We start from the raw sequence: 24,011 nt of genomic DNA, 5'->3' as shown, positions 1-24,011 counted from the left end.
CGCTAGGTTACGCTCTAACCACTAGGCTACCTGCCGCCCCTACACTCTAACCACTAGGCTAATGCCGCCCTACACTCTAACCACTGGGCTTACATGCCCCTACACTCTAACCACTAGGCTACCAAGCATGCCGCCCACACTCTAACCACTAGGCTACCTGCCGAAGAACCTACACTCTAACCACTAGGCTACCTGCCGCCCCTACACTCTAACCACTAGGCTCTATGGAGGGCCCTAGGACTCTAACCACTAGGCTACATGGCAGTTCTCTAACCACTAGGCTACATGCCGCCCAGACACTCTAACCACTGGGCTACATGGAGCCCCTACACTCTAACCACTAGGCTACCTGCCGCCCCTACACTCTAACCACTAGGCTACATGCCAGAACACTCTAACTACTGCAAAGCTACATGCCGCAAATGGACTACACTCTAACCACTAGGCTACCTGCCACCCCTACACTCTAACCACTAGGCTACATGCCGCCCCTACACTCTAACCACTAGGCTACTGGTTCTGCCGCCCCTACACTCTAACCACTAGGCTACCTGTTGCCCTACACTCTAACCACTAGGCTACATGCTGCCCCAACACTCTAACCACTAGGCTACATGCCGCAATTACACTCTAACCACTAGGCTACATGCCGCCCTACACTCTAACCACTAGGCTACCTGCCGCCCAGACTGGTCCTTCCAGATCTCTGAAAACTACAGGGATAATGACTATGGGTGCACCAAGTGGGAGCAGTATTGCTTCCTACACATTCCTTATTATTTCAGCAGACACTCCTTGCCAGAGCCACTTCTGAAACCAAAGGCTTTTTACAGTATTCTGTGTCCACACAGATGCACAAACAACCCTCTGCATTCAAAGCCAAAACCTCATTCTGTAATTGCAGCTTTTCCAAAAATATTTTTTTGCTCTCAGCTTCCTTCGTCATCCCTAACCTCCTAGCCACCCTATTTTTACCAAGATGGCCTCCCACATCTGGTCTCTCTGTCTTTCTGTCTCTCTCTGTTTACGGTTGTGGCTGGTTGGTTGGTTGCTCACTCTTCTCTCAGGGGATGATGTGAGTTAATCTCAGGCTTTATGTGAAATCCCCCTGCCCTTCTCTCTCGTCCATCAGGAGTTTTTAATCTAATTGATATCTCTAATCTCCTTTTTTGTCCAGACTAGAACACAGCCCTTGTTGCTGTGGAAGGTGCCTGTCTGCGTTGTTGCCGTGGCGTTGTGGGTAGTCTCCGTAGGGTTGTAACCTGGTCTATTTTCTTGACGGTGGAGTCAGTCTCTGGTAACTTGGACGAGCCTGTGTTTGTCTGTCTCAACTGTGAATACAGTCAAAGTTCATGCAATAATATTTGTTTAGACTAGTTTAAAATAGACCCCCCCCACCCTCTTCCACACAGTGATGTTTTATACGTGTGAGGTGGGCCTCTGTCTGGTGTTTCAATGGGGAAATTATTGCTGGTCACACCATGTGCAGAGGTGGTCTCTCCATTTTAAAGGTTAGTAGAATTTGGCAGGGTGGTGCAGTTGAGCTAACAAAATGGCTGCCAGTGTCCAGCCTTTTTCTCCACCCCCCCATTTCAGAAACACAATAGTTGGTATGGTAGTTTACATTTGCCAAAGATGAGGGAGGACAGCTCTTGATGTCATAAAATGCACACTCTGGTTTTCTCATGGTTTTCTCATGCCATGTTTTCCCTCCCAGCTGAGAAGACTGTGGAAGTGGCCGTGATTGTTTTATTTTAGAAAAGGGAACTTTCCCAGTGTGTTGGCAGATAGGCCGTGACCTTGTTAGAAACTGATTGTGCAAAAACGTCTCCAGAAAGACTTGGGTCCCCTCAGTCACATGCATCAGTTTAGTCAAAGCAACATCGGTCTTGTCTCTCTGATGACAGGTTTATACTTTTTTTAAATTATTTTTTTTAACATTTATTTAACTAGGCAAGTTAGTTAAGAACAAATTCTTATTTACAGTGACGACCTAGCCCGGATGATGCTGGGCCAATTGTGCGCTGTCCTATGGGACTCCTAATCACGGCCGGATGTGATGCAGCCTGGATTCGAACCAGGGACTGCAGTAATGCCTCGTGCACTGAGATTCAGTACCTTACACCGCTGCGTCACTCAGGAGCCCAGATAAAATGTAGCACCTGATAATTTACGTTTAGGCCAGATGGCGATGGCTGCTTTCCAGTTGCATGTTCTTTACTTTACCATTGGAAACATGCTTGAGAGCCGTGACCAAAAGCTGTCATTTTCCTTAGGCCAATCCACATAGGACAAATTTGCTTGTTGGAGCATGTCTGCCCCCTAGTGGACAACTGAGAAAGCAACCTTTACCATTACAAGCAATGATGGTCACCACCCGCCAACCCCTCTTTTACTCTACTGCTACTCTCTGTTCAACATATATGCATAGTCACTTTAACCATGTCTACATGTACATACTACCTCAATCAGCCTGACTAATCGATGTCTGTATGTAGCCTCGCTACTTTTATAGCCTCACTACTGTATATAGCCTGTCTTTTTACTGTTTTATTTCTTTACTTACCTATTGTTCACCTAATACCTTTTTTGCACTTTTGTTTAGAGCTTGTAAGTAAGCATTTCACTGTAAGGTCTACTAAACCTGTTGTATTCAGCACACGTGACAAATAAACTTTGATTTGATTTAATATTATCTAGTGTGCTGAGTGACTGATTTCCTGAACATGTTGTGGGTTATTGAGCCAAGATGTCCTCCTTACTTTCTCCACCAGGACCTGACCTCTGCCCTGACCAGGAAGATCACCCTGAAGACGCCTCTCATCTCCTCCCCCATGGACACAGTCACAGAGTCATCGATGGCCATCGCCATGGCGGTGAGACCTTGCAGCCTGACATTCGAGCCAGTAAAAAATATATATATGTGTGTCCTCTATGCTAGAAATTACTGTGCGCTTTCCACATCTGCCCCAATCAAAGTGTTTTGTGTTGCTGGGGGGAAACGTACCATAAACAGTATTCCGTCTCCCAAAAGTGTGTTTTATTTGTCGGGTGTTTTTGACTGCCTTTAGCTCATGGGAGGCATCGGCCTCATCCATCACAACTGCACCCCTGAATTCCAAGCCAACGAGGTCCGCAAGGTTAAGGTGAGACCCCATAAACGCCTATGAAAGCATTTACCCTTTGTAGTTAATGACTTGCATCATTTTATATTGATTGGTATTAAATGGTTTGCGGTGCATCTATAAACATGATGGTTTATTAACAGATATGTGTTGTTTGTCCAGAGGTTTGAGCAGGGCTTCATCACAGACCCTCTTGTAATGAGCCCCCGTCACACGGTGGGGGACGTGTTCGAGGCCAAGACTCGCCACGGCTTCTCTGGCATCCCTGTCACCGAGACTGGCAAGATGGGCAGCAAGCTGGTGGGCATCATCACCTCCAGAGACATCGACTTCCTCTCCGAGAAGGACCACAGCCGACCACTGGAGGAGGCCATGACTAAGAGGGAGGAGCTAGTGGTGGCCCCAGCCGGTGTCACGCTGAAAGAGGCTAACGACATTCTACAGCGAAGCAAAAAAGGTGAGCCAGTCGGTACAGTCCTTCTGGGAGTCTATTGTGGCCTGTTTTCTGGTACATTGTTCTATTGTATCATCCTCAACTTATTATTGATTAGATTGTCTTTGGTTTGCTGTACAAGGTCATTTATGAACTGTTTGAGGTTAGATGGCAGAATTACTTGGTCACCTTTAACTTCTTGGTGACAGGGGGGCAGTATTGAGTAGCTTGGATGAATAATGTTCCCAGAGTAAACTGCCGCTACTCTGTCCCAGATGCTAATATATGCAAATTATTCGTATTGGATAGAAACACTCTGAAGTTTCTAAAACTGTTTGAATGATGTCTGTGAGTATAACAGAACTCATATGGCAGGCGAAAACCTGAGACAAATCCAACCAGGAAGTGGGAAATCTGAGGTTTGAAGTTTCATTTAACTGATTGCCTATCCAATATGCTGTGTCTATGGGGCCAGATTGCACTTCCCAAGGCTTCCAGCAGATGTCAACAGTCTTTGGAAAGTTGTTTGAGGCTTCTATTGTGGAAGGGTGTCGAATAAGAGCTATTTCAACAAGTGGACTAGGCTGAGGCCAATCAGTTTACTGCGCAGTGTTCCTTCTTTCTCCTCTGTAATGACTATTGTCCGGTTGGAATATTATTGAAGATTTATTATAAAAAGACCCTAAGCATTGATTGTAAACATCGTTTGACATGTTTCTTCAAACTATAATGGAACTCTTGACTTTTCGTCTGGATTTTGTGCTCGCGCATTGTGCCTTTGGAACAGTGAACTAAAAGCGCGAACAAAACGGGAGTATTTGGACATAAATATGGACGTAATCGAACAAAACAAACATTTCTTGTGGGAGTCCTGGGAGTACATTCCGACTAAGATCAGTAAAGATAAGTGAAGTTTTATAATGTTATTTATGACTTTTGTTGACTCCACAATTTGGCAGGTAACTGTATGGCTTGCTTTTGTGGCTGAACGCTGTTCTCAGATGATTGAATATTGTGGTTTTGCCGTAAAGCTTTTTTTAAACCTGACACAGCGGTTGCATTAAGAACAAGTTTATCTTTAATTCTATGTAAAATATGTATCTTTCATCAAAGTTTATGATGAGTACTTCTGTTATTTGATGTGGCTCTGCAATATTTCCGGATATTTTGGAGGCATTTCTGAACATGGCTCCAATGTAAACTGAGGTTTTTGGATATAAATATGAACTTGATCGAACAAAACATACATGTATTGAATAACATTGAGTCCTGGGAGTGTCATCTGATGAAGATCATCAAAGGTTAGTGATTAATTTAATCTCTTTCTGCTTTTTGTGACGCCTCTCTTTGGTTGGAAAATGGCTGAATGCTTTCTGTGAATCGGACACTGTGGTTGGATTAACGAGAAGTGTATCTTTAAAATGGTGTAAAATACTTGTATGGTTGAGGAATGTTAATTATGAAATTTCTGTTGTTTTGAATTTGGCGCCCTGCACTTTCACTGGCTGTTGGCGAGGTGGGACGCTAGTGTCCCGAACGATCCCAGAGAGGTTAACAAAGTCTCCCCCCCACACCACCACCAGGCAAGCTGCCCATCGTGAATGACAGTGATGAGCTGGTGTCCATCATCGCCAGGACAGACTTGAAGAAGAACAGGGACTACCCCCTGGCCTCCAAAGACTCTCGCAAACAGCTGCTGTGCGGAGCCGCCATCGGCACCAGGGACGACGACAAGTACAGACTGGACCTACTGATGCAGGCTGGGGTCGACGTGGTCGTACTGGTGGGTTTGAGGTTATTTTTTATTTATTTTTTATTTCACCTTTATTTAACCAGGTAGGCTAGTTGAGAACAAGTTCTCATTTACAACTGCGACCTGGCCAAGATAAAGCATAGCAGTGTGAACAGACAACAACACTGAGTTACACATGGAGTAAACAATTAACAAGTCAATAACACAGTAGAGAAAAAAAAAGTCTATATACATTGTGTGCAAAAGGCATGAGGGAGGTAGGCGAATAATTACAATTTTGCAGATTAACACTGGAGTGATAAATGATCAGATGGTCATGTAAAGGTAGAGATACTGGTGTGCAAAAGAGCAGAAAAGTAAATAAATTTAAACAGTATGGGGATGAGAAGGTAAATTGGGTGGGCTTTTACCGATAGACTATGTACAGCTGCAGCGATCGGTTAGCTGCTCAGATAGCAGATGTTTGAAGTTGGTGAGGAGATAAGTCTCCAGCGATTTTCAATTCGTTCCAGTCACAGGCAGCAGAGAACTGGAACATGGTGGTTAAATGGGTGTTCGCTTTAGGGATGATCAGTGAGATACACTTGCTGGAGCATAAAGATGCTACGGGTTGGTTTTGCTATGTGACCAGAGAGCTGAGATAAGGCGGAGCTTTACCTTTTCATAGACTTATAGATAACCTGGAGCCAGTGGGCCTGCCGACGAATATGTAGCGGGGGTTGAGCATTAGAGCATGGTCAGTTATGGTTAGGATCCAGATGGGGTTTAGGTTGGGGTAGATGGTTGACCTGTTTATACAGTTTTGGTGGACATGGTGGTTAATGGTTGACCTGTTCATACAGTTTTGGTGGACAATGGTTGACCTGTTCATACAGTTTTGGTGGACAATGGTTGACCTGTTCATACAGTTTTGGTGGACAATGGTGGTTAGTGGTTGACCTGTTTATACAGTTTTGGTGGACATGGTGGTTAGTGGTTGACCTGTTTATACAGTTTTGGTGGACATGGTGGTTGTTAATGGTTGACCTGTTCATACAGTTTTGGTGGACATGGTGGTTAGTGGTTGACCTGTTCATACAGTTTTGGTGGACATGGTGGTTAGTGGTTGACCTGTTCATACAGTTTTGGTGGACATGGTGGTTAGTGGTTGACCTGTTCATACAGTTTTGGTGGACATGGTGGTTAGGGGTTGACCTGTTCATACAGTTTTGGTGGACATGGTGGTTAGGGGTTGACCTGTTCATACAGTTTTGGTGGACATGGTGGTTAGGTGCGAGTTACGGTTGGGTTTCAGGTCTAAATGGCAGTAGACCGTGGCACTGCAGTGCAGACATGACTTGTTTTCTCTGTTTCTGCAGGATTCCTCACAAGGCAACTCTGTGTATCAGGTCAACATGATCAACTACATCAAACAGAAGTACAGCGAGCTGCAGGTGGTGGGAGGGAACGGTGAGAGAGTGGAGGCGTTGGGACACATGCATTTATCACTATGACACTTCCAGCCATCCACTTTCAGATCTTTGAGAGGCTATCAAGATCGGTCTTGGGGGGGAAAATACATTAGACACTTAAACACTAAACCTTTCTTTTCCTGCCTTCTGATGATGTTGTGTTGTCTCTTGTAGTGGTGACAGCAGCCCAGGCCAAGAACCTGATTGATGCAGGAGTGGACGCTCTGCGAGTGGGCATGGGCTGTGGCTCCATCTGTATCACCCAGGAAGGTAGTGACCCCACCCCCTGATACTATCAACCTTACAGGATCAATTCACAACTGAATGCAGGAGAGGACTGTTGCTGGTTTTATATTTCAACCCACTTGCGGAATTGACTGAGTTGAAATGGAATTGACCCAACCCAGAATGCTACACCTTGAGTGCGATTTGGAATTGTAGTATTACGTCTAAATGTTATGAGTTTAGTGATATTAAATAGAAATGTGATAATTCGCATAGGATTCTCTACCCATAGCAGCTGGCTTTGGATCAGTTCTAATGTAAGGTCAACCGCTGAAGCTACACAGCAAAACTGGAGAAGGATCAGAGCAGCGAGTAACTAACCAAGATGCTACGCTGGTTGCTAGTCTCTGTCGTTGTGGTGATTTATGAAGGATCTGCTCTCGGTTACCATGGCGACAACTTTCTCCACAGCATTACGTTCAGCAAATGATGGCAAACGCATTTCCTGTCTCCGTCTCCCGTAGTGATGGCATGCGGGCGGCCTCAGGGCACCTCGGTGTATAAGGTGGCAGAGTATGCTAGACGTTTCGGTGTGCCAGTCATCGCAGACGGCGGCATTCAGACCGTGGGCCACGTGGTCAAGGCTCTCTCACTCGGGGCATCCACAGGTACCTTTCATTCACTTGTTAATTGCGTTCACTCTTTCATAGTCATTCATTGTTTCATTGTCATGCATTCATTACCATTCACTCTTCTGTTGTCATTTATTCACCCATTCATTCATTCATTAGCTTAATCCTTCATGAACCCCTTTTATAGCATGCACTAGGTCATTGTGGTTCATTTCATAGGCTTGAATAGGTGTATAGCAGGGCTGTCCAATGTCGGTCCTGGAGGGCCAAAACACTTCTGGTTTTCATCCTCTCTTTCTAATCATTCAGACCTGGGACACCAGGTGAGTGCAATTAACTACCAGGTAGAACCAGAAACCAGAAGTTTTTCAGCCCTTCAGGAGCAGAATTGAACAGCCCAGGTCTATAGTCTTACAGTATCTTGATGTCTTTGCGCTAGTTTTCATTTTACCACTGTTGATCTCACCTCTATTCCTCTAATCCACTGTTGATCTGACATCTATTCCTCTAATCCACTGTTGATCTCATGTCTATTCCTCTAATCCATGTTGATCTCATGACTATTCCTCTAATCCATGGTGTTGATCTCATGTCTATTCCTCTAATCCACTGTTGAGCTCATGTCTTTTCTCTAATCCACTGTTGAGCTCATGTCTATTTCTCTAATCCACTGTTGGAGCTCAGGTCTATTATAATCCACTGTTGATCTGCATGTCTATGGTTCTAATCCACTATTGATTTGGTGTCTATTAGAGGAATTAGGGGTTGACAACATGTTTTGGTGGACATGAGATCATGTCTATTACTTTAATTCATTCAAAGCTGATTGATGGTAATCGATATAACAAAACACCAGCTGTTGGTGACAATTGTTAGTGTGTACCAACCAATGATTTTGAGTCCTATGACTTCTTCCACCCCTCCCCAGTAATGATGGGCTCGTTGCTAGCGGCGACCACGGAGGCTCCGGGGAGTACTTCTTCTCGGACATGAGCGTGCGGCTGAAGAAGTACCGCAGCATGGGCTCTCTGGACGCCATGGAGAAGAGCACCAGCAGCCAGAAACGCTACTTCAGGTAGGGAGGACATCACACACTAGAGCTGCATTCCAAATCACATCCTATTCCCTGGCCTGTATAGTGCACTACTTCTGACCAGGGGCCATTAGGTTAGGGTTTCATTTGGGACGTAGACTAACTCTTGATCAGACATTAAAATTCATAGGAGGGTTGGAATGAAGACCAGGTAAACAAAGTTATTGCACATCAACAGTTGCTGTTAATTAAAAACTTTTTATGGCTGGGGGGCAGTATTGAGTAGCTTGGATGAATAAGGTGCCCAAAGTAAATGGCCTGCTCCTCAGTCACAGTTGCTAATATATTAATATTATTAGTAGTATTGGATAGAAAACACTCTGAAGTTTCTAACACTGTTTGAATGATGTCTGTGAGTATAACAGAACTCATATGGCAGGCAAAAACCTGAGGAGAAATCAAAACAGGAAGTGAGATCTGAGGTTGGTATGTACTCAACACAGTTCCCATTGAAATCCCCTTGAGATATTAATGAAGATTCACTTCCTAGGGCTTCCACTAGATGTCAACCGTCTATAGAAATTTGAATGAGACTTCTACTGTGTTGTGAGACTGAATGAGAGCAGAATGAATCAGGTGTCTGGCAGTCAGCCATTTTCTGGTCACATTTCACATGATAGGGACCTGCGTTCCATGGCTCCTGAAGACACAAAGGAATACTCCGGTTGGAACTTTATTGAATATTAATGATAAAAACGTCCTACGGATTGATTCTGTACTTAGCTTGAAATGTTTCTTCGACCTGTAATATAACTTTCTGAAGTTTTTGTCCGACTGACCAGAACGAGCGTTTGGATATGTATACCAAACACGCTAATTAGCAAATAATTCAAGTAGCTAATTGGACATAAATAACGGACATTATCGAACAAATCAAGCATTTATTGTGTACCTGGGATTCCTTGGAGTGCATTCTGATGATCATCAAAGGTAAGGGAATATTTAGCATGTAATTTATGGTTTATGTTGACTACAACATGGCAGCTAATTTGACTTGATTGTTCTGAGTGCCGTCTCAGATTATTGCATGGTTTGCTTTTTCCGTAAAGTAAAAAAAAAATCTGACACAGCGGTTGCATTAAGGACAGGTATATCTATAATTCCATGTGTATAACTTGTATTATCATCTACATTTATGATGAGTATTTCTGTTAAATCGATGTGGCAATGCAAAATCACTGGATGTTTTTGGAACTAGTGAATATAACGCGCCAATGCAAACTCAGATTTTTTTGATATATGAACTTTATCAATCAAAACATAGATGTATTGTGTAACATGAAGTCCTATGAGTGTCATCTGATGCAGATCATCAAAGGTTAGTGATTCATTTATCTCTCTTTGGCTGGGAAAATGGCTGTGTTTTCTGTGGCTCCTGGTGGTGACCTAACATAATTGTTTGTGGTGCTTTTGCCGTAAATCCTATTTGAAATCGGACACTGATGGGATTAACAACAAGACTACCTTTAAAACGGTATAAGATGTATGTATGTTTGAGGAATTTTAATTATGAGATTTCTGTTTTGAATTTGATCTCCCTGCACTTTCTAATCCACTGTTGTCATATCATTCCTTAATCCACTGTTGATCTCAAAGAGCTTTCCTGTAATCCTGATGAGTGAAATTAATATTTTATGTCTGATTATATAATGTATTTATTCTTTAATCCTTCATTCAGACTATTCCTCAATTGTGATACAATATATGACAAATGTAAGTCATTTTCTCAAAACAAATGGTGCCAACCTTCCTGGGTTTAAGCTGCTCTCTGTGGCTCTCATTTGAGAATTTCGCTGTCCATCAGCAGTGTCTAACCTGTCTCTGTGTTCTGACTGGCTGATTCCACAGCAGTGTCTAACCCGTCTCTGTGTTCTGACTGGCTGATTCTACAGCAGTGTCTAACCCGTCTCTGTGTTCTGACTGGCTGATTCTACAGCAGTGTCTGACCCGTCTCTGTGTTCTGACTGGCTGATTCCACAGCCGTGTCTAACCCGTCTCTGTGTTCTGACTGGCTGATTCTACAGCCGTGTCTGACCCGTCTCTGTGTTCTGACTGTTTGATTCTACAGCAGTGTCTGACCCGTCTCTGTGTTCTGACTGGCTGATTCTAACAAAACAGTGTCTAACCCCGACTCTGTGTTCTGACTGTTTGATTCCACAGCACCTGTCTAACCTCTTGTGCCCCTCTCTGTGTTCTGACTGGCTGATTCTACAGCAGTGTCTAACCCGTCTCTGTGTTCTGACTGGCTGATTCTACAGCAGTGTCTGACCCGTCTCTGTGTTCTGACTGGCTGATTCTACAGCAGTGTCTGACCCGTCTCTGTGTTCTGACTGGCTGATTCTACAGCAGGACTTCACTGGTAGGGAGGACATCACACACTAGAGCTGCAGCCCAAATCACATCTATTCTAACCCGTCTCTGTGTTCTGACTGTTTGATTCCACAGCAGTGGAATAACCAGGTAAACTGTGTTCTGACTGTTTGATTCCACAGCCGTATTTAACCTGATTCTGTGTTCTGACTGGTTTCTACAGCCTTCAACCCGTCTCTGTGTTCTGACTGGCTGATTCTATATAGTGTCTAACCCGTCTCTTGTTCTGACTGTTTGATTCCAAGCATGATAACCCGTTCTGTGTTCTGACTGTTTGATTCTACAGCAGTGTCTGACCCGTCTCTGTGTTCTGACTGGCTGATTCAGCAGTGTCTAACCCGTCTCTGTGTTCTGACTGGCTGATTCTACAGCAGTGTCTAACCCGTCTCTGTGTTCTGACTGGCTGATTCTACAGCCGTGTCTAACCCGTCTCTGTGTTCTGACTGGCTGATTCCACAGCAGTGTCTAACCCGTCTCTGTGTTCTGACTGGCTGATTCCACAGCAGTGTCTAACCCGTCTCTGTGTTCTGACTGGCTGATTCCACAGCCGTGTCTAACCCGTCTCTGTGTTCTGACTGGCTGATTCCAGCAGCCGTGTCTAACCCGTCTCTGTGTTCTGACTGGCTGATTCCACAGCCGTGTCTAACCCGTCTCTGTGTTCTGACTGGCTGATTCCACAGCCGTGTCTAACCCGTCTCTGTGTTCTGACTGGCTGATTCCACAGCCGTGTCTAACCCGTCTCTGTGTTCTGACTGGCTGATTCTACAGCCGTGTCTAACCCGTCTCTGTGTTCTGACTGGCTGATTCCACAGCCGTGTCTAACCCGTCTCTGTGTTCTGACTGGCTGATTCCACAGCCGTGTCTAACCCGTCTCTGTGTTCTGACTGGCTGATTCCACAGCCGTGTCTAACCCGTCTCTGTGTTCTGACTGGCTGATTCCACAGCCGTGTCTAACCCGTCTCTGTGTTCTGACTGGCTGATTCCACAGCCGTGTCTAACCCGTCTCTGTGTTCTGACTGGCTGATTCCACAGCCGTGTCTAACCCGTCTCTGTGTTCTGACTGGCTGATTCCACAGCCGTGTCTAACCCGTCTCTGTGTTCTGACTGGCTGATTCCACAGTGAAGGGGACAAGGTGAAGGTGGCTCAGGGCGTGTCCGGCTCTGTTCAGGACAAGGGCTCCATCCACAAGTTTATCCCCTACCTGATCGCTGGCATCCAACATGGCTGTCAGGACATCGGCGCCAAGAGTCTCTCTGTTCTACGGTGAGTTTGTGAGAGGGAGGGTGAGGGGAGAGGGGACCAGTGTGTGATCTCTGATCGTAGTGTGTGTTTGTGTGTGACTGAGTGATCTCTGATATTGTGTTTTCCACAGCTCCATGATGTACTCTGGAGAGCTGAAGTTTGAGAAGAGGACCACGTCTGCTCAGGTGGAAGGAGGAGTCCATGGGCTTCACTCGTACGTTGGACTCTGTCTCCCACACACACACACACAGTGGAATTTAAATGTGTGTGTAGCAGTAGATAGACATGACTTTTCTACGACTGATAGTGTTGCCTCTTTCTCAGACATCAGTCCTCTTTCTCTCTCTGTCTTTCACCATAGATGTTCTGTTGTTCCATGTAAGTACATTTACATAGACCTGTGAAGTGAAGGGTGTGGCCTAGTGGTGGGCCCCACATCGCCATTTGCATGTAGAACAACTCTCCCCTTGTTTCTAAATTGAATGGCTAAGTTTGATCTTGTTGATTTAAATGATCCAGGTGGGAAATGTAAATCTTACCTTTAGATAAGTGCTTCCCATCTTGATGTTTGAATCTGGCAGCTAGCCTATAAGGACGGCTAATATGGCGATGTGAGGTTCCCCTTCAGACTATTATCTTGTTAGTGGGAGGAGGGGTGCTCGCCATTACGTATTTCATCTTTGAATGGGGATGAATTATGGGAAGCTTTGTTAGTCTCCTCTCTGTCCACTAGCCTCCTTCCATCCTCTCCTTCCCCAGTTATCCATAGGGCAGATAACCCTGTAATAAGTATACTGGCAAGATGATGGGGGATTGAATGGAATTTGGTCAAACTTTGTTTTATAGTTGAATCAGTATCTTATTGCTTAGACAGATTGATAGCTGATGTAGTAGGAAAGGGTTCTATCCGGTTGTTTTAGAGCAGGTAATAGGAATTGTTTTGTGTTTTAGAGCAGGTAATAGGAATTGTTCTGTGTTTTTAGGGCAGGTGATAGGAATTGTTCTGTGTGTTTTTAGGGCAGGTGATAGGAATTGTTCTGTGTGTTTTAGGGCAGGTGATAGGAATTGTTCTGTGTGTTTTAGGGCAGGTGATAGGAATTGTTTTGTGTGGTCGTTATATTATTGATTATCATTAACTGATTGATGGTATCATTGTGTTTTCACGATGCCCTCTCTCTCTCTGTAGTTACGAGAAACGACTTTACTGATGGAGGGGCCAGAAAGAAGCGGACTAGGGCCGCCCCCGACACCCCCACCCCGTTGTGACCAAACGTAACCGCCACATCTGACACCCACCTCATCACTCTCCCTGCCGACTCCCCACACACCCCACGGGAGAGGTCTGGGGGGGAACACCTGCAAAACAAACACCATCACCTGGGAAACATAGGATTTTGCACTTACGAAGCGGAACATCAGGGTTTTCACCATAACCCCCTCCCAGAATACCGGTCCCCTTGGTGTGTGTGAGAGCGTGTTGAAGGAAGTATTTGATTGTGTGTGTGTGAGAGAGAGAGAGAGGGAGTGTGTGTGAGAGAGAGTGTGTGTGTGTGAGGACAAACTCAGTGAAGAAGGTGCTGTAATGCTATCTTCCTCTTCCTGGTGAAACTGAGAGAGCCATGCTGTCACCCCTCTGTATTCTCTGGGACCTGCTCGTACAGACACCTCCACATCAGAAGCCACAAACATCCCAATCAAACTATATATATATGTGGAAAAACACTTGTCTTGCTACTCTGTGTGCAAGTGTATTGTGGCAATCCTCCTTTATCTATGTAGTTAGCTCTGTTTATGCAGAAAGATGTTAACTGCTTTGAGAAAAGTAGATTGTTCTGTTAAACTTTTGACTGTGATTTAACTGACAGACTCATTGGCTGGGATTCTAGACTAGGTAACATTCCCTCGCCGTAGTGGCCATGTCATACCCCCCTTAGTCGACGTGAACCAATCAACTAGTGGCCTATCACAATGCTTCTAGTGTGTTGAGAGCACGGTTGGGGCCAAAAGATAGACATCGGCCATAGATCGGCACCACAGTGTCGGTCTCAGATGGGTAATGCGATAATCTTTTAGACTGGAATGAAACGAGTTTAGAGAATTGTTTGATTTAAAAGCTGCAGAGCAGGGTTCCCCAACTGGTAGCCCACGTGCCAAATTTGACCCACGTGGTTTCATTTGGCCCCCCCCGGTAAATAAATAATTATTATGCTTGGAACAAAAGAGTGTAAAAACACCAGTTAATCAGAACCAAGTGATTTTAATGTTGGATATCTGTTCCCAAGTATTCCTACAGATAATAAATCCAGAGATGTCATCGTATACTAAATGTAAGCAAGGTTTAAAATGATTGTTTAAGTTATATCTGTTTGGACCTCCTGCGGTCAATTTGCAGTCTACAAATGATTTGTAATTATGTTCCGGCCCCTGCCCATCCACCCAAGAAATCGTCCCGTGGCTGAATCTAGTTGACGATCTCTGCTGAAGAAAGTCCCAGTGGCTCGAAGGAGCATGAAGGGTTTTGATATGTATGCTTTTTAGTTTTTTAAAGCCTCAACACGGCTCTATTTATATTCCGCTTTTTTCTAATTCCGTACATACTGCCAAATGTATCAACATGCTCTCTGTTACACTTTGGTGTTATTAATACTAAAAGCCCAAATTTAAAGCTACGAATCGCCAGCAATGTAGTCCCTCGCTCCACCCCTGTCCCAGATTGTGGCACCAATTGCTAGCAGCTTTGACCTGCTCTGATTACCAGAGATATGCCTTGAAATGGGGGTCGATGATGACCGCACACGACGGAAAGTCTTAAATTCCCGTAAGAACTGTGTATGTGCATGGCGCTATACATCCTCCTCACCCCCTTTCTCACTGAGATACCGTATCTATATCATTCAGCTTGTGTAGGAATAGATTTTTCTAACGTTTTTCGTAAACAATTTTCTTTTTGCCAGATGTTTTTTTTAGGATGTCTCTAAGCTGTAGGAGTGACTTTCTTTCCGTTTTGTGCTAATGTACTTTGCCCTACCGGGACCTCACTTGACTAACAGTACTCTTACAGTTGACATGAATATTAAGTAAATATGTACATGAAGATGTATGGAGAATTATATACCTGTATCCTGTTTGAAATGGTTGTCTGCAGTCTCCCACCTTTAGTTCTGAAAATCTCCACTGACTATGAAACAGGCCTTGTTTACAATGGGATTACAACAGAAACTGGTCCCTAATGCTGTAAAACAATAAAAGTCCAAATATGTTGATTTGTGGGTTGTTATTAAGGCTGGGAATTCCCAGGGACCTCAGGATACAATATATTGTCACGATACGTGTGTGCTGATACGATATGTATTGTGATTCAATGTTCCAAACACATTTCTCACCATGTGTCTGCTGCAGAGGGACAAGAGTCATGAGTTTTGATCAGTCGTGGAAGTAAAAGTGTTGAATACAAACTGTCTACCTAATTTAAAAAGATGGAGATCAAACTATGAAGTAAAATATTGGTGTTTTGGGGCAGGTACAGCCAACTGGTGCAAAAATAGTATTGCGTTGTCAAAAATAATATCCCCAAATGTAACTATAGAAGATATGTTATACATGACCTGAAACTTGGTGAAAACAAAACATGCACACTTAAATGTTGACATTTCTCTTTATTTAATCATGTTTTGAGTAAAGTATTTTTTTAACATTAATAAAATATCAAGCGGCTCATATAAAATGTACTGTGTGTCAGTCCGAAGTTAAAGCACAATAGTATCGGTGCTATCCTACCAGTATAGTTCACTGCTGCTCCGCTAAATGTTGCCTTTAGTTCAAATCAAGCTTTCCTTTATTGGATGGATCTTAAAGCACATCTCTAACATGTCTAATTCTTCATGTAGAGGCTCACAAACACAATGATATTTTACTGAATTGAAACAACTTGGCATTGAATAACAATCTTACTCTATGAAAAGTACATTTGTTTTATCAGTCCCGTGTAGCTCAGTTGGTAGAGCATGGTGCTGGCAACACCAGGGTTTGATTCCCACAGGGGACCAGTATGGAGAAGGGGAAAAAGTATGAGAATGTATGCACTCACAATCTGGATAAGAGTATGTTAAAATATTAAAACATGATTTCAGTAGTCGTTTATTAAGTGCTTATTTCAATCACAGTATTATTTATTTGAATGCAAAACGTTTTCTACAAATGTATTTTGCATTCCTGTGCCCCTCTTGAAATGCACAGGAAAACGCAACTTTTATTAACGTATCAAACTTCATCATCCAATAGCAAATGTGGAAAAAAATGTCACAAATTTCTCCTTGGCATGTGGCATTCTGTGGCACTTAAGACTCTTGTCAACATTCTCAAACAAACCCTCAGTTCATTTAAGCACTGTTTTACCTTTCTTGACAATGAAGGCTAGCCTGATGAATCAAACCACTCGTTGCTCCTTACAGATTGTGACGCCATCTTGAATCCTTCTTCACAACACCTTATTTCAGTCCAGTCCTCAGCCTTTAGCCCTTGACTGTTGAGAGCTCTGCCTACAGGTCAATTGTCTCACTGCAGATGCTCATCGCATCAATCTGTCTGCAGACATTGATGAACTCCTCTTGTACGGACCGGTCCGCTTCAGACTCTAGGTCAAGACTCTCCTGTGAGGCTGACCCCAGTGTGCGATAGTATCTCTGCATGTGTGAGCCCTGGTGGCTGGAGGCTGTAATGCGGTTTGAGCTGCCGCCTAGGGATGAGGGTTGGGCGTGCCCCTCTGGGCTGGAACAGAGGACCAGAGAGGACCCCTCTAATGAGGGTCTGTACAGGGAGCAGGAGGAAGAACTTCCCCTCCAGCGTTCTGGGGAAGAGGAGTTGGAGGACAGGGAGGGAGATGGTGGAGCACCCAGGATGGTGTCGCCTGCCATAGGTCGGTTTGTTAGAGGGGTTGGGGGAGGAGGGGCCATCTCCACGCAGGAGGTCGTCCGGTACAGGCCTGGGTCAGCTGAGAGGGTCTCTCGAAGCACCTGGCCACCATTGGGCAGGGTGGACGTGGAGTAGGGGATGTTGAGTGACAGGTCACTGCAGCAAAAGGGTATGGACGGTCTGAAGAGGCTTATGGGAAAGAGGTCCTCGCTGAAGAGCGCCTCATCAATACTACGGCGCAGGTTGATGGGCGATGGCGGCCGCAGGTCAGCCGTGGAGTCGCTGGTGAAGGAGGAACCCCCGGACACCTCTCCACCACACCTGTCCTCGGGCTTGCTGGAGCCAGGCAGATCCAAATTTAGGTCCAGGTCTCTGTAAGCCAAGGCCCGGTTGCTGTGGTACAGGAGGTCCAGGCCGTTCAAGCTGCTGCCTAGCCTTTCATCCATCAGCGTGTAGAGGGGCAGGCACTCTGTCTCCCCGTGCCCAATGTCGCAGATGGCCAGCTTCTCCTGCTGGCTCAGGGTCCACTGGTAGGTTCCCGGCATAATGGGCGACTTGATCGCCAGCAGCTCCGTCCAGCAGCTTCCAGGCTGGGGAAGGTGGTCAGAGCAGTAGATTGGCTGGGCCACCACCAGGGCTAAGGTGAGACAAACTCCGGCCTCACAAACCCTGCAGCTGAGCTGGAAGGTCCACCAAGGCCAGGGGCGGAACACATCTGCTCCTCCGGCGAGCCCCAGAGAGTGGAGCATGGCGTACAGCTGCAGCCCGGCGCATGCCAGGCAGAACAGAGCCGAAAGGCACACTGTCGCAGCCGCACGGTCCCAGTCCCTGCTCTCTGCGAATGGACAGCGGTTGTATCGCTCAGCTGGCGTGGGCGAGGTGTTATTCAGGTGGTAAATATGCTTTGAGTCCGCCCGTACGTAGCAGAAAAACACAAAATAGGCGACCGATAGAAAAGAAACCAGCGCCACAAACGTTCCCCGGGAGATGAGCGAGATGAAGAGGCAGAAGGGTGCCCTCCTCTGGTAGAGCCTCAGCAGTGCTACAGGACCAAAAGCTGCTGCGAAGTGCAGCAACACCAGACAGGCCAGGAAACAGGGTCTCTGGAAGGCTGAGTAGGATAGCTGCATCCTGGAGCGCATAGAGAGGAGCAGGAAGACCAGGCCGAAGGCTGCAGTCAGGCAGGGGAACGGGGCTTCGTAGAGCAGCAGGGAGGCCTCGGTGGAGGGCAGCCGGTCCTGGTGGCCGTAGGCATCATAGAGGAGGGAGAAAGCCCTGGTACACCCTGCAGCCAGGAGGAAGACACTGACCAGGGCGAAGTAGCCACAGCCGGAAGGGCAGCGCAGGGGCAGGCACAGCAGGTTGAGCGCCGAGGCCAGGGTCACCATGGCGAAGATGGAGCCCAGACCGTACACGTGTGCATCCCAGGCTAACCCCCAGGCGGCCATGGCGCTGTTCCAATCAGAATGCAGGGATACGAACATGGGCCGGGCCGGAATCAGGAAGGGGTTATTTGATTGGTTGGTGGAGGGGGTGTTGGCGGTGGGGAGGACGTCAGAGGTGGTGGGCGGTGCCCAGGTGTCGGAGATGTTGCAGATTCCCGAACGTTCCTGATTGCAGTCTGGGAGGTAGGTGGTTTCACTGCCCGTTGGGTCGGACAGCCAGTCTTCAGGATCAGGAAGGTTACCTGAAAAAAACATTGGGAAAATATAGAATTTCAATTTCGATTCCATAAAAAGTTGATCGCTTCCTAAAAAGCCATTTGTCATGAGGTTTGACATGTGAAATCCACCTGTGGCCATCTGACCGTCCCAAATATAGATCAATGCCATATGCAGCAGCGTCTATACAGCGCAATGCTGCACAGCCACATCGTCCTCAGGATGCTGTTTTCTGATAACAGCATAGTAATACAATTTACCACCAGAGGGCAACACCCAAGAGAGTCCATCCTAAACAGGCACACATGAGAATACACAATGTTTACTCAACATTCGAGCCTAGACACTAATGGGCTGAGGGCCAAGTCTGTGAAAGCATGTGGGCTGAGGGCCAAGTCTGTGAAAGCATGTGGGCTGAGGGCCAAGTCTGTGAAAGCATGTGGGCTGAGGGCCAAGTCTGTGAAAGCATGTGGGCTGAGGGCCAAGTCATGTGGGCTGAGCGCCAAGTCTGTGAAAGCATGTGGGCTGAGGGCCAAGTCTGTGAAAGCATGTGGGCTGAGCGCCAAGTCTGTGAAAGCATGTGGGCTGAGGGCCAAGTCTGTGAAAGCATGTGGGCTGAGGGCCAAGTCTGTGAAAGCATGTGGGCTGAGGGCCAAGTCTGTGAAGCATGTGGGCTGAGCACCAAGTCTGTGAAAGCATGTGGGTAAGGTCAATGCATGTATACTGGTAAGATCAATATATGGAAGATGACTTGGATGTGTGTACCTAGTAGTCATTACACACAAACAAATGCATCACGAATGGGCACCAGCGACAGTTTCCCTCGCACGGTTTTAGGCTCTTCCTTTTCAAAGCGAGCTTTACAGACTTCGGCAGCCAACATCTTACATGACGTCCATAATAGCCATTAGCCAAAGAATTATCCTCAATCAATGCCACTTCAGTAAAACAGATCAGCTAGGACATCAAACAGACCAGCGGGCACCCATTTATTTCCATGCTTCTCCTCACTCCTCCTATTGAAGACGTGAAAACACAAACAGGCCAAATTACATCTTGTATCCAGACACAGACACACAGCCTCATCAGTCATTCAAGCCCAGCCCTATCAGACATAATCTACAGGAGGTTGGTGGCACCTTAATGTGGGAGGACAGGCTCGTGGTAAAGGCTGGAGCAGAATCAATGGAATGGTATCATTCCGTTCGCTCCGTTCCAGACATTATTATGAGCCGTCCTCCCACCAGGCTCCTTATTGGGCTACAGAGACGGAGACAAATGAGCAGGATATCCTGGTATACAGGGAGGTACTAGCAGTTACAGAGCTGCTAGATGTAGAGTACCTTGTGACTCTGAAACGTCTGTCTGTGATAGTGGTGTGAAGTGGACTGTGTGGGTTGGATTTGATTAAAATAAGGATGCTTTTGAATATTGTATAATACATTTGTCAAATGGTCTCAAAATGTGGTCTTTATGGTACTAAAATGCAGTTTGGATGATAAAGCTGTGTGGCAAAACGAGAATACGTCATGTCTGTTGGCACATTGATTGCATGTTGGTATGCAACCTCGATTTATGTACAAACTTCTGTACCACAAAACTAAGTAATGTATTTCTACATTTAAGTTGTCCCTTTTCTCTTGTGATATATGAGACCCTAGCTCCTCTGATTGTGTTGTGTTGTATGGTAGCTGTCTGGTAGCTGGACTGTCTTGTTTGTGACGTCTCTTCTATACTGGTCCTGTTTCCTCCATCGAAGACCATTCTTCTTTTTTCTCTCTCTCTCTCTCTCTGACACACACGCTCTCTCTTCCTCTCATAACCTCTACCCCATCGTTGTGTGTGTCTCTCTCTTCCTCTCATAACCTCTACCCCATCGTTGTGTGTCTCTCTCTTCCTCTCATAACCTCTACCCCATCGTTGTGTGTCTCTCTCTTCCTCTCATAACCTCTACCCCATCATAACCTCTACCCCATCGTTGCGTGTCTCTCTCTTCCTCTCATAACCTCTACCCCATCGTTGTGTGTCTCTCTTCCTCTCATAACCTCTACCCCATCGTTGTGTGTCTCTCTCTTCCTCTCATAACCTCTACCCCCCCATCGTTGTGTGTGTCTCTCTCTTCCTCTCATAACCTCTACCCCATCGTTGTGTGTGTCTCTCTCTTCCTCTCATAACCTCTACCCCATCGTTGTGTGTGTCTCTCTCTTCCTCTCATAACCTCTACCCCATCGTTGTGTGTCTCTCTTCCTCTCATAACCTCTACCCCATCGTTGTGTGTCTCTCTTCCTCTCATAACCTCTACCCCATCGTTGTGTGTCTCTCTCTTCCTCTCATAACCTCTACCCCATCGTTGTGTGTGTCTCTCTCTTCCTCTCATAACCTCTACCCCATCGTTGTGTGTGTCTCTCTCTTCCTCTCATAACCTCTACCCCATCGTTGTGTGTGTCTCTCTTCCTCTCATAACCTCTACCCCATCGTTGTGTGTGTCTCTCTCTTCCTCTCATAACCTCTACCCCATCGTTGTGTGTGTCTCTCTCTTCCTCTCATAACCTCTACCCCATCGTTGTGTGTGTCTCTCTCTTCCTCTCATAACCTCTACCCCATCGTTGTGTGTGTCTCTCTCTTCCTCTCATAACCTCTACCCCATCGTTGTGTGTGTCTCTCTCTACCCCATCATAACCTCTACCCCATCGTTGTGTGTGTCTCTCTTCCTCTCATAACCTCTACCCCATCGTTGTGTGTGTCTCTCTCTTCCTCTCATAACCTCTACCCCATCGTTGTGTGTCTCTCTTCCTCTCATAACCTCTACCCCATCGTTGTGTGTGTCTCTCTCTTCCTCTCATAACCTCTACCCCATCGTTGTGTCTCTCTCTTCCTCTCATAACCTCTACCCCATCGTTGTGTGTGTCTCTCTTCCTCTCATAACCTCTACCCCATCGTTGTGTGTGTCTCTCTCTTCCTCTCATAACCTCTACCCCATCGTTGTGTGTGTCTCTCTCTTCCTCTCATAACCTCTACCCCATCGTTGTGTGTCTCTCTTCCTCTCATAACCTCTACCCCATCGTTGTGTGTCTCTCTTCCTCTCATAACCTCTACCCCATCGTTGTGTGTCTCTCTCTTCCTCTCATAACCTCTACCCCATCGTTGTGTGTCTCTCTTCCTCTCATAACCTCTACCCCATCGTTGTGTGTCTCTCTCTCTTCCTCTCATAACCTCTACCCCATCGTTGTGTGTGTCTCTCTCTTCCTCTCATAACCTCTACCCCATCGTTGTGTGTGTCTCTCTTCCTCTCATAACCTCTACCCCATCGTTGTGTGTCTCTCTTCCTCTCATAACCTCTACCCCATCGTTGTGTGTCTCTCTCTACCCCATCATAACCTCTACCCCATCGTTGTGTGTCTCTCTCTTCCTCTCATAACCTCTACCCCATCGTTGTGTGTCTCTCTTCCTCTCATAACCTCTACCCCATCGTTGTGTGTGTCTCTCTTCCTCTCATAACCTCTACCCCATCGTTGTGTGTGTCTCTCTCTTCCTCTCATAACCTCTACCCCATCGTTGTGTGTCTCTCTCTTCCTCTCATAACCTCTACCCCATCGTTGTGTGTGTCTCTCTCTTCCTCTCATAACCTACCCCATCGTTGTGTGTCTCTCTTCCTCTCATAACCTCTACCCCATCGTTGTGTATGTCTCTCTCTTCCTCTCATAACCTCTACCCCATCGTTGTGTGTCTCTCTCTTCCTCTCATAACCTCTACCCCATCGTTGTGTGTCTCTCTCTTCCTCTCATAACCTCTACCCCATCGTTGTGTGTGTCTCTCTCTTCCTCTCATAACCTCTACCCCATCGTTGTGTGTCTCTCTCTTCCTCTCATAACCTCTACCCCATCGTTGTGTGTCTCTCTCTTCCTCTCATAACCTCTACCCCATCGTTGTGTGTCTCTCTCTTCCTCTCATAACCTCTACCCCATCGTTGTGTGTCTCTCTCTTCCTCTCATAACCTCTACCCCATCGTTGTGTGTGTCTCTCTTCCTCTCATAACCTCTACCCCATCGTTGTGTGTGTCTCTCTCTTCCTCTCATAACCTCTACCCCATCGTTGTGTATGTCTCTCTCTTCCTCTCATAACCTCTACCCCATCGTTGTGTGTGTCTCTCTCTTCCTCTCATAACCTCTACCCCATCGTTGTGTGTCTCTCTCTTCCTCTCGCATTGCCCCTTCTCTCTCTCTCCCTGTCTAAATACACTGCCTTGCAATTGAGCTCTAATGTGAACAGCTTTGGGTATGTTGTGCATGCATGTGGCCCTGCAACCACATTGAGGATGCTGAAACACAAAACCCAGTGCCTTTTTCTCAGTTTAATGCAAGAGTGCTTCCTGTTAACATGGTGTGTTGTAGAAAGGTTGTCATTAAGACTGTATTTTCCACCTCCCATCAGCCTCGCTGGTCCCTCTCATTAGCCGACCAAAGAAACCTCTCCACTCTATTCAGGAAGCCCAAACCACAACACGGACTCCTGAACATTTCTATCAAAGCCTGACTCGAGTGGCTGATCCTTTTAAAGAGGAGCTTCAACATAAACCTCAGCACTGTCCTGCAGAGTACTGCTTGTCTTCTTTTGGCACTCGTTTAGTCTTCATTCCGTGCTTAGCCACCGACTCCCGAGATTCGGTGTGAGTTGATGACGAAATGGTCAAGCTCTGGGAAATATGAACCTGAGTGAGCGATCTGTCTCGCGGCACGACGTCACCATTTTAATTTTACCTCTGACAGACGGTTACGAGACGGGCGACCGTGGCTTTAATCATGGCGCTAATGCAGTGAAATACTGACTGCCAATGTTTTAAGAGGCTTTGTTTTTCCCTGATGCAGGGTTTTTTAATTAGGCCCGCTGAATCTTTAATGGGCAGAAACGAAAAGTGGTTATTAAAGAGGTTCCTCCGTGCATCGTTCCATGATGTTTCTCTATCTCTCTCTAGTCCCCTGTAGGATATAGTATACCCTAGCACAACATGGCTATTGATACATTCCCTTTAGGTTTTGCACAGTTGCACATAATGAGTGTCCTTTCAGCTGAATATATAGCAGACTCTGCAGTTACAACAGTCTTGTACACGTCTA

The 24,011-nt window shown here is 46.0% G+C and overlaps 1 protein-coding gene and 1 pseudogene across 1 annotated transcript in view; one reads left to right on the top strand and one right to left on the bottom strand.

Annotated features, from left to right (window-relative positions):
• The window catches only part of LOC115121795 (inosine-5'-monophosphate dehydrogenase 1b-like), a 29,050-nt pseudogene extending 13,462 nt beyond the window's left edge, over window positions 1–15,588 (top strand).
• A 378-nt stretch (window positions 15,589–15,966) lies between these two features.
• Window positions 15,967–24,011, bottom strand: part of LOC115121791 (proline-rich transmembrane protein 4-like) — a 47,606-nt gene continuing 39,561 nt past the window's right edge. Inside the window, exon 3 of the mRNA XM_065021504.1 lies at window positions 15,967–18,923. Within this exon, the coding sequence (XP_064877576.1) occupies window positions 16,864–18,923 (2,060 nt within the window). The 3' untranslated portion in view covers window positions 15,967–16,863. The remainder of the gene's footprint in view (window positions 18,924–24,011) is intronic.

The sequence above is a fragment of the Oncorhynchus nerka genome, linkage group LG8 (genome assembly GCF_034236695.1).
Source record: "Oncorhynchus nerka isolate Pitt River linkage group LG8, Oner_Uvic_2.0, whole genome shotgun sequence".
Taxonomy (NCBI): Eukaryota; Metazoa; Chordata; class Actinopteri; order Salmoniformes; family Salmonidae; genus Oncorhynchus; species Oncorhynchus nerka.
This window is presented reverse-complemented; position numbering and strand designations above follow the sequence as displayed.